The sequence below is a fragment of the Rhea pennata genome, chromosome 8, assembly GCF_028389875.1.
Source record: "Rhea pennata isolate bPtePen1 chromosome 8, bPtePen1.pri, whole genome shotgun sequence".
In the NCBI taxonomy this organism is placed as follows: domain Eukaryota; kingdom Metazoa; phylum Chordata; class Aves; order Rheiformes; family Rheidae; genus Rhea; species Rhea pennata.
In genome coordinates this window covers 25,512,197-25,527,008 of record NC_084670.1, presented here as the reverse complement: position 1 = coordinate 25,527,008, position 14,812 = coordinate 25,512,197, and the positions used below count along the sequence as shown (strand labels likewise).

Below are 14,812 nucleotides of genomic sequence, written 5' to 3'. Positions count from 1 at the left end.
AAAGCCACCTAATGATCTCTGTAGTGAGCACGGGAAGCCTTTATCTAACCACTTCATATTTTCTACCTTGCAAACCAGTGATAGCTCAAAATAGAGATTATTTGCACACAGAAAAATCTAACAGGAATTAATTACATGTACAGTGGCACTATAGATGCTGTGAAGGGGAAAATGCTTAGTTGCAACATTTCAGTCACAGCCAAGATAAAGCTCTGTATTGGCTCCGCATTTCATACAACCTCTACAAATGTATATGAAAAAGCGTCTGTGTATTTTTCCTGTGGGGAAAAAACTTCAAGAATGGGAACAGTAAGTGAGAGCCTCACTTCTTCGCTGTTTCTGTGGCAACAAGAGCTTGCCATGCTTCCGATGCCCAGTCCCAAGTGATAGAGACAGAGCACAAAAGCAACGGAGGGATGAACGAGTTATTTCACCTGCACGTGCAAGAAATTATGTAATGCAATATATCTCTTCCACCATCTTTTCTACTTCATTCTTGCATGATCAAGCAAAACTAGGAAGAAGGGGTAGGAAGACTGGAAGGAAGCCAGCTCACGCAGATTTTTACCCAATCCTGTAACTCTACCTACTCAGACTTAAGAGGCAATGAAACACAGTTAGTTTCTCCTGCCCACAGCAGGAGAAACCAAATTATCTACATGAAACAGTTGGAGGTGGGAAAAAAAAAGTAGTACCAGCACTGCCAGATCCCACTGTGGCTTACTTTCTCATCCATAAAGCAAAACTTAATATCTGCTTTTCTATGACTATAACTTTAAGATAACTACTTCAGACAGAGAAAAAATAATCTATACAACAGACAAAAAAAAAAGTTTGTCCCAGACAGTTAATGATGAGACGTAACATAAGCTTACTCTTTACAAAGGTTTTCTGTTTTAGTCAAAGCAACTATTTTATATAGGGAGTCATATACAGAATACTTACCACACTTAAACTGACAAGAGCGTTTGCCTTTGGCACAGGATGGCTATACAATGATTTTAACAAATCATTTGAGTCATTTTCCTATGGAGAATAAAAGGTATTTAATTGTTATATAAAAACAGAATACATATGATTTAAGACACATTAAACTTTATATATAGACACTGATAAATATATATTTAATGAAGCAGACAATCACAATTCACAGTAAAGTATCTAGCTATTTAACTATAAAATTCAGGCCAGCTTTGTATCTCAGAAAATGATTGTATCCACAAGTTAGGAAGTCAGTTTCTTACGTATTTCCTCATATACTCCACACATGAATCATGCTATTCAAAACTGAAAATAACATCAATGTGACTAGCTGCCCTGCACATCTTGGACATCATCCTTCCAAAACTGTATTAATCATGATTCTTGCCTACTCAAAATTTTATCAAAAACGCTGCCATGTAGCTACAGTATACACTTTTAAAACGATTTATTGGAGCATATAAAACAGTTAGTTTAATAAAAAATACAAACAACTACTAGCTTTAATTAGGATTCCCCAATCTGATTTCTAAAAGACAAATTTACTTGGGAAAGAGATGCTGTATCACTGGAGGGCTTCTTTATTTGGGGGTTTAGGGGTTCTCTTTCATGGTGGTTGGTTTCACTTCGACCATAAAAAGAATTAAAGAAGTTTCACCAGCAAGCCAGAGCCAGGTTTTCCTGTTCCAACTTACAGAGAGCTTCCACCTCTCCCTTTGAGAATTAGAGTTACTGGATCTTACGCTCGTCAACAAAGCTTTGGATCTAGCTATTGGATCACATAAATGGTGTCTGGGACAGACAGACAGCAACGTCTTCTAACCGCTTCCTCAGCAGCACACATGGCATTAGGAAAGACACCAAACCATACAGTGTGAGGGCTTTCTGTCCCATCAAAACACAGTTTTTTAAATCTATATATATCTATATAGAGATACCTCTCTCTACATACTTATGTACTTATACCTTGGATACCTATCATTACAGTATTGACTACAGTACCAAAACCACTGATGAGGAAACAAGTGAAAATAATCCTTGTCCCTTCCATCAAATATGACCTTAATAACAATTTTTACTATTACAGTGAAATGGCAAAAAACAAAACTACATTTTAATATGCCATTTGAGACTTAGGTGTCTTCTACACTTCGTTTTATTTAAGCTAACATAACTAAGCCAACTTTCCTACTGCATTTTCCTTTTACATAAAATGGATCATTTTCTATAATCCATTTACTATAACACACAATAATTGCATATTCTATAGTTCATATATTCTTGAAATGTCAGCTTTTGCAGTCTACAGCATATGGCTAACTATTGATGCTTTTTTCTTTTTTTTAATTACCATCTAGTACACTAATATAGTTAAAGCAGAAAGGTATAGCTTTAATGTTCTCAGTAAAGACAGATGCCAGTATTTCCTTTCCTACATAATCCTGAAATATGTCTAATTGCTCATGAATATGCAAACTATACTATCATGATTCTTCACCAAATGCTGCAAGTGATATTGCCTTGCTAGAGATGACAGGATTATGAGAGATAATTTTTAGTTAATACGAAGGATGAAACAGTACATCTTATTTAATGTAGTTCAGAAAAAGAAGCGTTCCTGACTGAAAACCAGATAGCTCCAAAGAGCTACAGTTTACAATCAATACATCGTACAGTTCTCCAGTGATGTCATGCTTTGCTCACACTTCATCCAGGACATCATGCCTTATGTTTATGCTAAGACTGACACTTTATAAGGTGTATTCTTAAGCAGTATTTTTAAATTAGTGTGGAATTCAAGCGATAATCATGGCTGTACATTCAGATCCCTTGAATTTCAGCGTGAGAAATCTAAAACTTGATTTTAAATTCTACTAAATATTTTAAACAGTATAGATTCACTTCACAGAACTTGAAATTGTCACAAATAGAGTATATAGAATTACCTGTTCTTTAGCCAAATAATCTGCCAGGGTATTTAACAGCTTGTAATATACCTCAAACCATGGTAGGTAACTAAAATAGGAGGGAAAAAAGATTTTATTAAAATATCAATGTCCATTTTCCAGTACTTATATTTATCTTTATAATCTCTAACTTACACATCATTATAAGAGTTCTCTATATTTTATTTCTACTTATCAATAACATGCATATAAAATTTTTCCCCACAAATTTAAATTCTACATTACTGACACACAGTACCGAAGCTACCATTTTCTTTGTTGCGTCTGTTAAACATACCTATTTTGCAAGTGTCTGGTTTAGCTTTATTTATCAAAAAGCTGACATCTCAACATTTCAAATGCAATAGGTAAGCCACTTCACTTTATACATTAAGATAGACATATATAAAGTTCTATGTTAGTATAGATTAGCTCATAGTATTTTCATCTTTCATTATTCTAAATACAAAAACAATTGCTTTAAACCTTGTCAAAAAGCTTTAAATTATATCTCTGTATCGATAATGACTACAGGTTTTAATACTCATTATATTATCTCTCATTTTGAAATTTTACATTCTGTTGTACCTGGGTGGATTGCCAAAACTGCTACTTCCTCGAAGGACAACAACATTCTACCTACGCAGGGCAGTTTCCCCATATTTAACAAGTGATGCACTGGTATACAATAGTATAGATATGTCACATAATGTATATGATTATCAGTCTCCCTATAAAGTTATTTCTACAGATAAAACTGAATTCTAAAAAGGCATTCACTAGAGTATTGCAAATCGACAGATTGCTAATACATAAGTACTTAATACACTTTTAACACAATCCTGCACCCATATGCATGCAGTATTCGCAGTGTGTTAAATAGAGCCCAATGCAAATATGACATAACCAAAGAGGATACAAAAGGATTTCAAACATACTGCTACCATTTCCATTTTTTCCATCTTCTTACAGAACAGCTGCCTTGGTGTCATCAGACTGCACACTATAAAACTTGAATCACTATTCAAGCATATAATACACAGGTCATAAAACTAGTTGACAAAGTATTACCTGTATAAATTATTTCTTATTTACAAATTCTGTGCCTTCTCTTTCAGTATTTTATCACAAATAAAAGAGTATTCCCCAAATCAATCAGTATGAACAAAATCAGTTGTCTGACAAATTTGGGGAAGGGTGGGAATAAAGTCTAACATATTTTTACAACTTCAGTAATTGCTGAAATATTTACTATATTTCATATGGACATGTAACAATAACATAAACTACATTTTCAGGAGAAATCTGATTTGGGAAAATGGTTATAGTCATGCAATTTATAGCGGTCTTAGATTGCTATCTTTAGAAATGCTTAACTGCTGGTTATTAAAAAATAAGTAAAACGATAATGATTTCACTGTCACAAAGGCATGCTGACACAGAAGCAAAAATTTCTTTCAGAGCCACAGTATTAACAGCTTTGCCATGCTTTGGCACGCACTGCCCTGGCTATTACTTAAAACTTAATCAACTTCTAAAACTTGGTATCATTGACAGTAGTTAAGATGCGACATTACTTCATTTGCTCTTCAGTATGCTCTTACATAAACATAAAATTTACTTTCCTTCACCTGTGTAAGGCCACTCTCTGCTTACAGGCAGGAATGTTGCATGTCCCTCTAAAACACTCACTGTAACAGCACCTAAAATAACTGACCTTTGAGTTTTATTTCATCTGGAATTCCTGTTAAACTGATTTTTTTATGTAGATGAAATGTAGTATAGACAGGAAAAAAGTAGTTGTTCAGCACAAATTTCAGAGCACTTAAAGATTTTGGAGCTGTTAGAACAATTTAATCAGCCTAGAATTACAACAGAGTGTCGTATCCTGTTCAAAGCATTCTGTACAAATCAAGGCACGATGTATAAATTACAAAATACCTTCACACCAGACATGTGATCAGTTCAAATTCTCTAAGAACTCCTCAGGGTTGTGAGTCATCTCAGTAGTAATAGTGCACATTACCTCCACATACTTTTTTGCTGTAGACTACTAAAATCTGATCATTCTTTTTTCACAAGAATGAACATTATAAGCAGCATGCTGTAAAAATTAATGCTCCTATTTCATTCAAATATTAACATATTTCTTTCTTAGTCTATGATCTTAGCTCCTCTATTACTGTGAAAAGAAAAATTAAACATAATTTTTAAATTGAAATTTGAAAAGGTCAAATTCCTTATTTGAAATAAATGAACCTTGGCACAAACCCATGGTGTATTTTCCTTTCATATAGTAGAGGCATGCTGATCAGAGTACTCAGACAAGAATTTCCTCTTTTAGTAAAATCAAGTTGATCATATACTTCCATGTCTACATGTAACAAAACCATAAAACAAAACAGTACAAAAATAGACTACTTTAATATAGTTTAGAAATGCCGTAGTTTGCTTCGGAGCTGAAAGACTGGGAAAAGAATTGCTTCAAGCATAAAACTGTTATAACCACAGATACTAGCTTAATATAATTTCAAGCATGCACTTAAACCTGGAAGATTAAGAAAAACCAAACAAGTCCTGCACAGAATTTTATGGCAGGAGATTAAAGGACTCCAAGATCTGTCCTCTATTTTCCTCCACATACAACAGGATGGTCTAAGTGCAAAAGTTTTTGCCAATATTTTTAATTATATTATTACACTGTTCTTACTTCAAGATATTATGCAGATCTTTCAGGAAGCAAGAAAAGCTCTCTTCATAATTCTCTCTTACAAATTTTCTAAATGTTATTATTTGTTCCACTATAATAAAGGATTACTAGTTGGTTGTTTAAATAAACATTGAAGAGTATGTACACACGCCTCTCCTCATCTGAAAGCAAACATCTCTATAAATGCAGGTTGTGTTGTCCATAATATAGACAGCAATCAGGTGGTATTTTAGATTCTCATTTCAGAGAGCAAAGGTAAGCCTTTTAATTCGAAACTTCCTCATGGCTGTCAAGTTACATTCTTGTCTTCTTGTTTCCCAGGATGATTCTGCATGTACTTGTGTTAATAATCCTAACGTACATAGGACTATTCAAGTAAACAGTTTTTCAAAGATGAGTATCCCCATGATTTAGGTCTTAAATCTTCATCCAATATATTGTATTGTATAAATACTATATTTAAGTACCTTTTTGTGCATTTATATGTGTGTATGAGTTTGTGTATGTGTGTGATGGCTTGAAAACAGAAGCATTATGGGAAAAGAATCTACTCAGCTCCTCCTGTTGACAAACCCTGCAAAAATTACTTAATCTTTATTTTGCACAGTAGAACAAGACAATGTATAGAAAAAACAATGAGCACACATACTGTTATATACTACTGCTAACTAATACCACCACACTAATATATACCTTAACACCAGACAAAATCAAAATTAAAGGCCTTACCATCACACATGTATTCACAAAATTATTTATGATCAGTGCATTTTATAATTCATTAGTTGTCTTATAAAAATGTCAAAAGGTCCAATTATCAACCAAATCCCTTTGCAGTAGACACTATAAAAACATTTCAAAAAAACCAAAGCTTTAATTTTCAATTTTTAATATATGTAGAAACTTAAACTTCAAATGAAATAATTTAGGTCCTTCAACTATAAAATCATTGGTGCCTTGTGTTTTTTTTTAATTATATACACTGTTTTTGCATTCAGCATGCTATAATCAATACTCTTTTGGGAAACAAACACACATGAAAAAGACATCACCTATTTCTATAAAGTTGCTGCAAAACATTTTTCCCGCAGTAGAGGAAAAAAGTATCACAGCATAAGCAATATGGTTTCTAAAGATATAGATCTTCTGTTTTAGAATACAGTGGCCCTTACTTAAAAATACAGCCACTGTTTGTCTTGAAAACAAGAGCACAAGACACTTCACGGTTAATTAAAAACGTACTTAGCATTTTCTTTTAATCCAAATGAGCCACAAGGCAGGAGCTCAGACTTTTATTCAAAGTCATGCATAACCCTTGTTGCAGTAAGTAGACTTCCACCTCACTTGTGCTTCTACTATAGCTCTGATAAAACTTTTACATTCATGAGTCAAAGGTTAAATAAAGGAAAGGAAATGTTTTCTGTCAAGTAGTCAGGTAACCACTAACAGTCCTGAACTATCAGCAGGAATCTAACTTCTAGTAATCAAATAAAACTAAGGAAACTGCCTTTCCGTAGCTAAATGTCTAATGTCTAGGGGCTACTTTTCTGTCTGGAAAATTGACACAAAATGTGTAAAATTGAAACATTCTGCTTCTAAGGGATTTGCCTAAAGGAAGAGTGAGAAAGCTTCAAGCATGGTCTGAACTAAAGAACTACAAAGGCTTACCACATAAACCTGTCTTCCTTATTAGAGCATTTCATTTAGAAATATAGGTGACAATTTTACAGTCATAAAATTAATGAAATCTAAGACTAAACATTTTAATGATGCATTTTGTATTTTGCTGTGACCATACGGTCAATCTCAGATTCCACCAGCAGTTTCAATATTTTAACAAAAAAATTTCAGCCAAATTATTTGAGCTTTGTATTAAAAATATTTAGGCCACTGAAGAGCAACTTAATGTAGACCTAGAAATTAATATTCCTATTACAAATATCAGAGATATTTAGAAACAATATTGAAAACAACTAAATCTCTTTCTATGATTCAAAAGTGAACATTGAAGTCTTCAGGTACACCACTTCAAGTCTGAACCGGCAAAAATTATTCTTCAAATTAAAATAATGTAAAAATTAAAACTATAATAAAAAAGATCCATTATAGTCCATGAGCACAACAAAGTACATTACAGTATTCTTATTGTGGCACCTCTTGTTCTTATAGGGCCACATTAGCTCAACAGTTTGTGGGGAGGTAGGAGGTGACAGCAGGATTTACACCGGGAGCTTCACAAAGCAGTTGTGTAGTTTTAAAGAGGCTTGCAATGGAATCGCACAAACCTACAGGAGGGTAATCCAATATTTATTTTCTTGTCTTATTATATGGATGGTTTTGTACTTATTTGCAATGTTCATTGAATCTGGCAACTGCAGTCAGGTTCTGTATGATCTTTTAATATATGCTGTATCACAATTATGTTCTTAAAATGAAAAAGCATGTGAGAATTGCACTGGGATATTTTTCTTTCACTATATTGACAGTTAACAGAGTGCTTGAATAAAATATTCTGATTTGGGAGATAATTCTGTCTACATGCATATGTGTGTGTGTGCGCGTGTGTGTGTAAAAAACGTACAGTAAAATATGTACAAGCAAAGCATGTTTTCTGTTTTAAATTCTTCAGTTTAAAGCAGGACCTTGTGACTGCAAATTCAAAGATGATTTCATTAGCATTTCAGATAAAGAATGAATTACAGAGAAATGACCCATACATGACAAGATTTAATCTTAGAAGCAGCTTTGGGTTATTGATGTAAAATCTGAGGACAAGCAGCCTTTTCTTCAGCTTTCAAATGAGGACCCGTTTACTGCTTTGAATCCTTTTACATTAGCAGGCCTGGCATGGGTTAACACATGGCCTGGTACCATCCATAAAAGCCATTCACATGTGAGAAAGGTCTTATCCCATTCCCCACTCATCATTTCTACATTTCCTTCTCTTCATTTCAGTTGGCTTGTTCCTGACTCTTCTTTTCAGAGACTCTTACTTAGATTTTAGTTATTTATTATCATTTCATTTAGTTAATTCTTCTGTTCTTGACCTTCCTTAGTCTGCCTTTGTTAAAGCACTAAGCAGAGATCTTAAGCTATTTCTATTGTTTGTGAAGATATACATACATGTGAAAATGTAGATGTGCACATATGCACAATGGTGTATTCAGGCATGGTGGCTACGTATGTCTGTTTGTGTGTTTTTATTTGTCTATATGTTTATTGCATACTTATTCCTAATGGAGACACAGTTTGAAATATTTATACGTAAGTATCATTATGTGCATGCACACACAGCAAATATAAATTAATGCTATTTTGAAATACGGAACAAGAGTGAGCATGCATGTGTAACATCAATGTGCATATGTGTACACAATCTTCATATATAAAGATGGCATTCCTTCCTTAAGATTTTCTTGATATTGGTTAATTTAAGATAAACAAGCATGTATCAAGGAGAGACAGAAGAAATGCCAACAGAAATCTCCTAATGAGTCTTTTTTGATTTCATAATTGCCAAAGCATCTTGGATTCAGAGAAGAACCTGAGTTTGATACTAAAACACATCAACTGGAAATACTGATATGTTCTTTCTGTCAGAGCTAAACACAATCTCAGACAGTCAACTCCTAATGAAAATGAAATCTCAGATTTATTTCAACATTAAGAATTTAATATAAATTATTTTAGAGAGTATTGTTTTCATGTTATATTATGTTTGTATAAAATAAATGATGTGGAGCAATATTTATCAGCTTTAAGCTATTCTATATTAAATCATTAACTAATATAACTTTAACTCTTTCTGATTTTTAAAAAGATTACACAAATGTCTCCCTCCAGTCCTCCCTCAAACATAAAAATTAGACAGAAACAGGCTATCAATCGAAAGTAAATTCTATAAAGCTAGTGCTGTTATGCACTCAGCTTTGCGTTATAAATTTGAAATTGTCACAATAAAAGCCATAGAGGCAATGTTTTGATTATGGTTCAGTGAAAAATTATAGCTTGCCACTTTCATTTTTGTAGTTATTTCTGCCAAGTAACAGACCATTGGATAATTTTTAGCTGATGTATATTTCTGTAGAAATGTTAAAAGAAATACCTCAATTTACACAAGCTGAGAATTTGCTTCCATTGCTTTGCAATATCTCATTTAGTACTTTGCACGTTTGTAACTGATTACACATTTGTTACTATAGCATTACAAGTAAGCCAGACTGTGCATCAGCATTAGGAGTACAAGCAAAAAAAAAATATATATATATATATATTTCTAACTCCATGAGGGAAGAAAAGGTTAGCTCAGAAAATAAACAAACAAACAAAAAATGTACATATTGTACAGAAATCCTCTCTAGGCCTAAACAAGATACACCAACAAAAATTATCACAGAGAAAAGGGTATGGGTTAAGTATTATATGCCCAAAAAGTTTTTAAATTACATCTTTGTCAAGTATTACTACAGAATTATTGTCAAGACTATAAAAATCAGTTAATTTTCAAGATAAAGTCTTTCTTATTTGCTATTTTGCCTATTATACAGAAATAATATTTTTAAAACTTATTTTTAAATCACTTGCCCAAAGAACATTTTAATCACTTGCCCAGTGTACAGGCCTACAACATTGGATTAGAATCTGTTTAGAACACCAGAAAAAACATTTTCAATGATTTTCAACACTATTCTACACGTTTTAACATTGTCTGGTCCTTTTTCTCTCCATACTCGTTCAACCGTCTGATATTTTTACATGTTTGTGTTGGGTGGATCTCCCTAACCGATGCAGTCAAGACTAATGGCATTTCCCATAACTCCATGACCTCCACATTGTCCAAATGCCTGATCACCTGCTTTTCTCCATAAGCTTCCTAATTTAGTCATGAGTATCCTCCAAAGTGCCAATGTCATGGGTATTGCACATGAGTATTCTCTGCTGCCAACGGCTTCAGCTCTTTGATAGCAGATGGCTCCTTTCTCATCTTATGTATTTGGCGAATCATTTTGAAGGCAATTATACTTCAGTCTTGTTCTCCTATTTTGTTGCGAAACTGGATGTTCCTGTTTTCTCAATAAGTCTTACATGCTGCTCATATTGCCACTCTAGAGTGGCACTTTTGGTTTGTTTGCTTGTCTTTTAATTAAAAGCACAGCAGAGCAACGTCCTAGGACAGCTAAAAGACTAGTTGGATTTTTTTTTTCCATTAGCAAAAAAAATATTCTACAGGAGGAGGAGGAAAAAGCAAAGTATTTTGCAGGCATCAACTTCTTCATCTCTAGTGTCTCTTCTGCAACAAAGCAGTATGTTGTATCTTGAGAATAATCCAGCTCTGTTTTTCCTCATATTACAAATAATCTGGCCATAGATAATGGAAAAAAAGGGACAACCTAAAACCACATTTTCCAGGACAGAATAGCCACTGTAGAATATCCAGACTTTTTCACAAACAGTGCCAGCACAGAACAGTGTTAGAACATTGTTAAACTGACTCTGAGACAACCTTCTTAGACCCATGAGTAAATAAATACAAACTACTGCATTTTGGTGCATTGACAGGCTTCAGTTAATCTAAAAATAAGGAAAATGTTGATAGTTAAAAAATATCAGTTTTAAAGATAGTATTAGGTTGACTCACTAGGAAAGTCAGCTACTTAGCACTATAGCACATCAGCTTACTGTAAGCAATCCAACTAGATGCTTCTTGTCAAAGATTTCGTTACAAAGTAAGAATATCCACATAGCATTCAAAGCCTGTAAAGCTGCATTTTATTGTTCTCTGCTTTTAAGCAGAGATTTCCTGTTAGACAGAATTATTTAGCCTCTTTCAGAAATCTATTACATGGGTTTAAGACTATTTTTCATCCAAAAATCAATGGTAAAAGTATAGTATTGTAGAGAAATGATATATACCATTAGATAAGTATAAATCATTATCTAAAGATTTTCAAAGGGTCGTGTTTTCTTATGTTTTTTTATACTCAGTTTTTCTTATACTCACCTCAGAATACAGAGGCAGACCTTGCCTCCTGATGTCAGGCGGCAAAATCCAAACCTTTGTTTACTTTCAATGTCGGTAAGCACAAAGGTAAAATGCTGTCCTACTTGGTTTTGGGACACCCTGAAAAATTAAATACAGAGTGTAAAAACACTAAATCATGAAAAACACTACCACTTAAGTCTGTGGTTTCAATCGTTTTGTGCTCAGACCTTGCTATCCTCCTCTCTGACTGCTACCAGTCGCTATTGCCAGTCTGAGAGAGACACTACCGAGCTCAATCACCCTGGCCTCAGGAGAAAGGGCATTCCCTAAAGTCTTTTCCTGAGGCTTGAACAGAACCCGCACAAGTCTGCCACAGCTTGCTGGCTCTGAGCACACCTCAACTGTGGAAAACAGTAAGTAATGCAAAGGCTTAAAATCACAAAACTTATTTAATTTAGCATCACAGACGAAACTTTCTTGAGAAAGAGCTAAAAACACATTGTGAATACAAACTGATGATATTAATTGAATACTTAACAAATCTTACTTAATAAATACTTAACAAATCTTAACTAATTCTGCTAACAAAATTAACAAAATTATACATATTTTAGATTTCATCTTTAAAGCCCTAAACAGCTTGGCATAAGATATCCATCAGACACTGAAATGTGTATTTCTTTGCCAAAATAGCCATATTGACTAGACCTCTAACTTTCCCCCAGACTAGTCCTTCCCTTTTTTCCATTATCCAATGATAATCTGAAGTCCATTTACCAGCGTGCAGTGTTACCAAGCACAAACTTACTCTATTTAGGAAATTCAAAAGCCATAAAATAATCAGGAACAAACAGTAGAAGAATTAAAATAATAAAATCTTTGAGACTGTATCAAAACACATACCACTTGAGACAGAACAAATTTATGCAAAAGCTTCCTGTCTAATCTTCTACGTTTATTCACTGAAATACACATTACACTTTTCCAAAACCTCCCAAAGAAAATCAGCTTTAGGCAGACTTGACATTTTCAACCAGAAGAGGTAATATAAGGCATAGTTAAAAGCAAATGAAAACAAAGTTACAATGAGGAGTGCAGGGTGTTTGAAAAATGCGAAATGTAGCAGTTCTGTCTGTAATTCTATTGTCTTCTATTCTTTTCCCATTTCTACGTTACCTTCTTCAGCAGAATACCTAAACACCTGCCAGTAAGTGACATGATTAACATACGTCATATATGGTCTATTCCTAGATATCAAGCTAGAAGTGAATTCCCACAGAAGCTGAGAACCATAATAATCTCACTATCTAAACAAAGCATCATAAAGATTATCACAAAGAAATGCACTGTGCACATTCTAAGCGCATGATGCATTTATTTCCTGCAATATGCATATTTAAAAAAAAAAAATCCTACCAAAATAAAACAAAATACAGAATTTTCCGCTGGGAAAGGAGAAAGTAGAAAGGAGATTGAAGAGAAAAGGAAGTTAGATGGAACACATGCAAATGATACTGCCTAATGCATGAAAGACAGATTCTTAAACATTAGTCAAGAAGTGGCATCATGAACCTGACCTTATAACCTTCCAGTTTGGTCCAGCCCCACTTTAACACACAGTGGCTAGACTCAAACAAAAGTCACCGCTGAGCACATACTACATTACAAGATATTTTTAGACCAATATAATCATTGGAAATCCATGTTAATTTACGGATTTTTTTTGTCTAGGTTATTAAATAATCAAGATAAATACTTCCCTTCTTTGTCTTCAACAACCAGGAACAACCTAATCTACTCCTGAAACACAGTAAATGCTCACTGGTTGCCACTCAGTACTTCATTGTTCAGGTTCTTTTACATTGCCACCAGACTGCCTGTATAGTACATCTGATATAACAGAGAGCCATCAATAACAATATTTTATTAACCCTCTGCCAATGAGCCAATTCACTATTTCACATCTTCACATTTTGTTCTTTATTCCTGAGAGTAGATCTAAAACCTGCAGTACAGTACAGCCCTTAAGCCCTTTCCTGAGCGCAACACGGCCCGGGCACCGGCAGCGTCCCTGAGCAGTGGTCGACGCGCTGGTCGCCCCAGCCATAGCACAGTGCCATTTGCACGGGGGGCCCGGTCCCTGCCGCCCTGCGCCTCTCCCCGCCCTCTGCACCTCCCTCGAGACTCCAAGCTCTCTGGAGCCACGACTGGCTTTCTGTTATGCTGTGTCACACATCCAGCAGAGTTACCTGAGGTCTCTTAACTCAGATAGATCTTAAGAGATACCAGTCTATAGGATCTTTTCTTTCTATGTACTGTTCCAGGCAAATGACTGTATTTGGTTACAACTTGGGAAACAATTCTTTAGCCAAAAAACACATCAGTAAAGATGTCTCGCTTTCACACTTACTTGCCTCCTCCCTTCCCAACATCTGAAAATGACACAGAAGTATTGTATTAAATAGCACATAAATATATCACTACACATAAACATTTTAAAAACAAGACCTGTATTTTCTCTCTATAAAAATATAGTCCAGATAAATTAAAGTATCTTGACAGTTCAGTGACAGGCAATTCCAATGCTATCTTGCTATCTCCAACTCAATATGCTTGTTTAAGAGATACAACTCCATGCTTCAACGGTCAGACAAAGTGTAAAAATGGCTTAGCTTCAAAACTGCTTCCTACAGTATTTAGAAAGAGCATTAAGCAGCACACTCCAGGTTTTCCAACCAAGAAAAACTCCAGGGCAAAAACTCAATCTCCTCCAAAAACCCAGAATTTTGCACTTGGTCCCATTTGCTTCAAGGCAACAACTAACAGAAGTTTATGTCCCTCACACTTTAAGATCAGAGCTTAAAGCATTGAATTAATTCCAGGTTTCTAATTTGATCACTCAGTTCAAAATCTGGGGGCAGCAAGGACTTTTGCTTCTCTTCAGTAGAAGAAAAAGGGATTATATTTAAGCTTTACCAAAATAAGGAAATGATGATTGGAAACTTCTCTATGTCAATAGATACCATAAAAGATGTATAAAGCATTCAAAAAAGGTTAAAAAATGTAAAGCTGTATAAAACATTCAAAAAAGGTTAAAAAGTGTAAACACTATAGTTTTTATATACCTACGGTATATATTATAATGTGGACAAATTTGGACTGCATGACTCCAGGCTTGTGCCTACCCACTTC

At 34.4% G+C, this 14,812-nt stretch overlaps 1 protein-coding gene across 5 annotated transcripts in view; it reads right to left on the bottom strand.

Moving 5' to 3' along the window:
• DENND1B (DENN domain containing 1B) overlaps window positions 1–14,812 on the bottom strand; it is a 169,268-nt gene that overhangs the window by 83,954 nt on the left and 70,502 nt on the right. For all 5 annotated transcript variants that reach the window (XR_009959096.1, XM_062581396.1, XM_062581393.1 and 2 more), the window contains exons 5-7: window positions 11,639–11,758; window positions 2,928–2,997; window positions 946–1,026 (exon numbers count right to left, since the gene is read on the bottom strand). Coding sequence is in view for 4 of the 5 variants with exons in the window: in XM_062581396.1 (XP_062437380.1) it covers window positions 946–1,026; window positions 2,928–2,997; window positions 11,639–11,758 (271 nt within the window). In the remaining variant the exon portion in view is untranslated. The remainder of the gene's footprint in view (window positions 1–945; window positions 1,027–2,927; window positions 2,998–11,638; window positions 11,759–14,812) is intronic.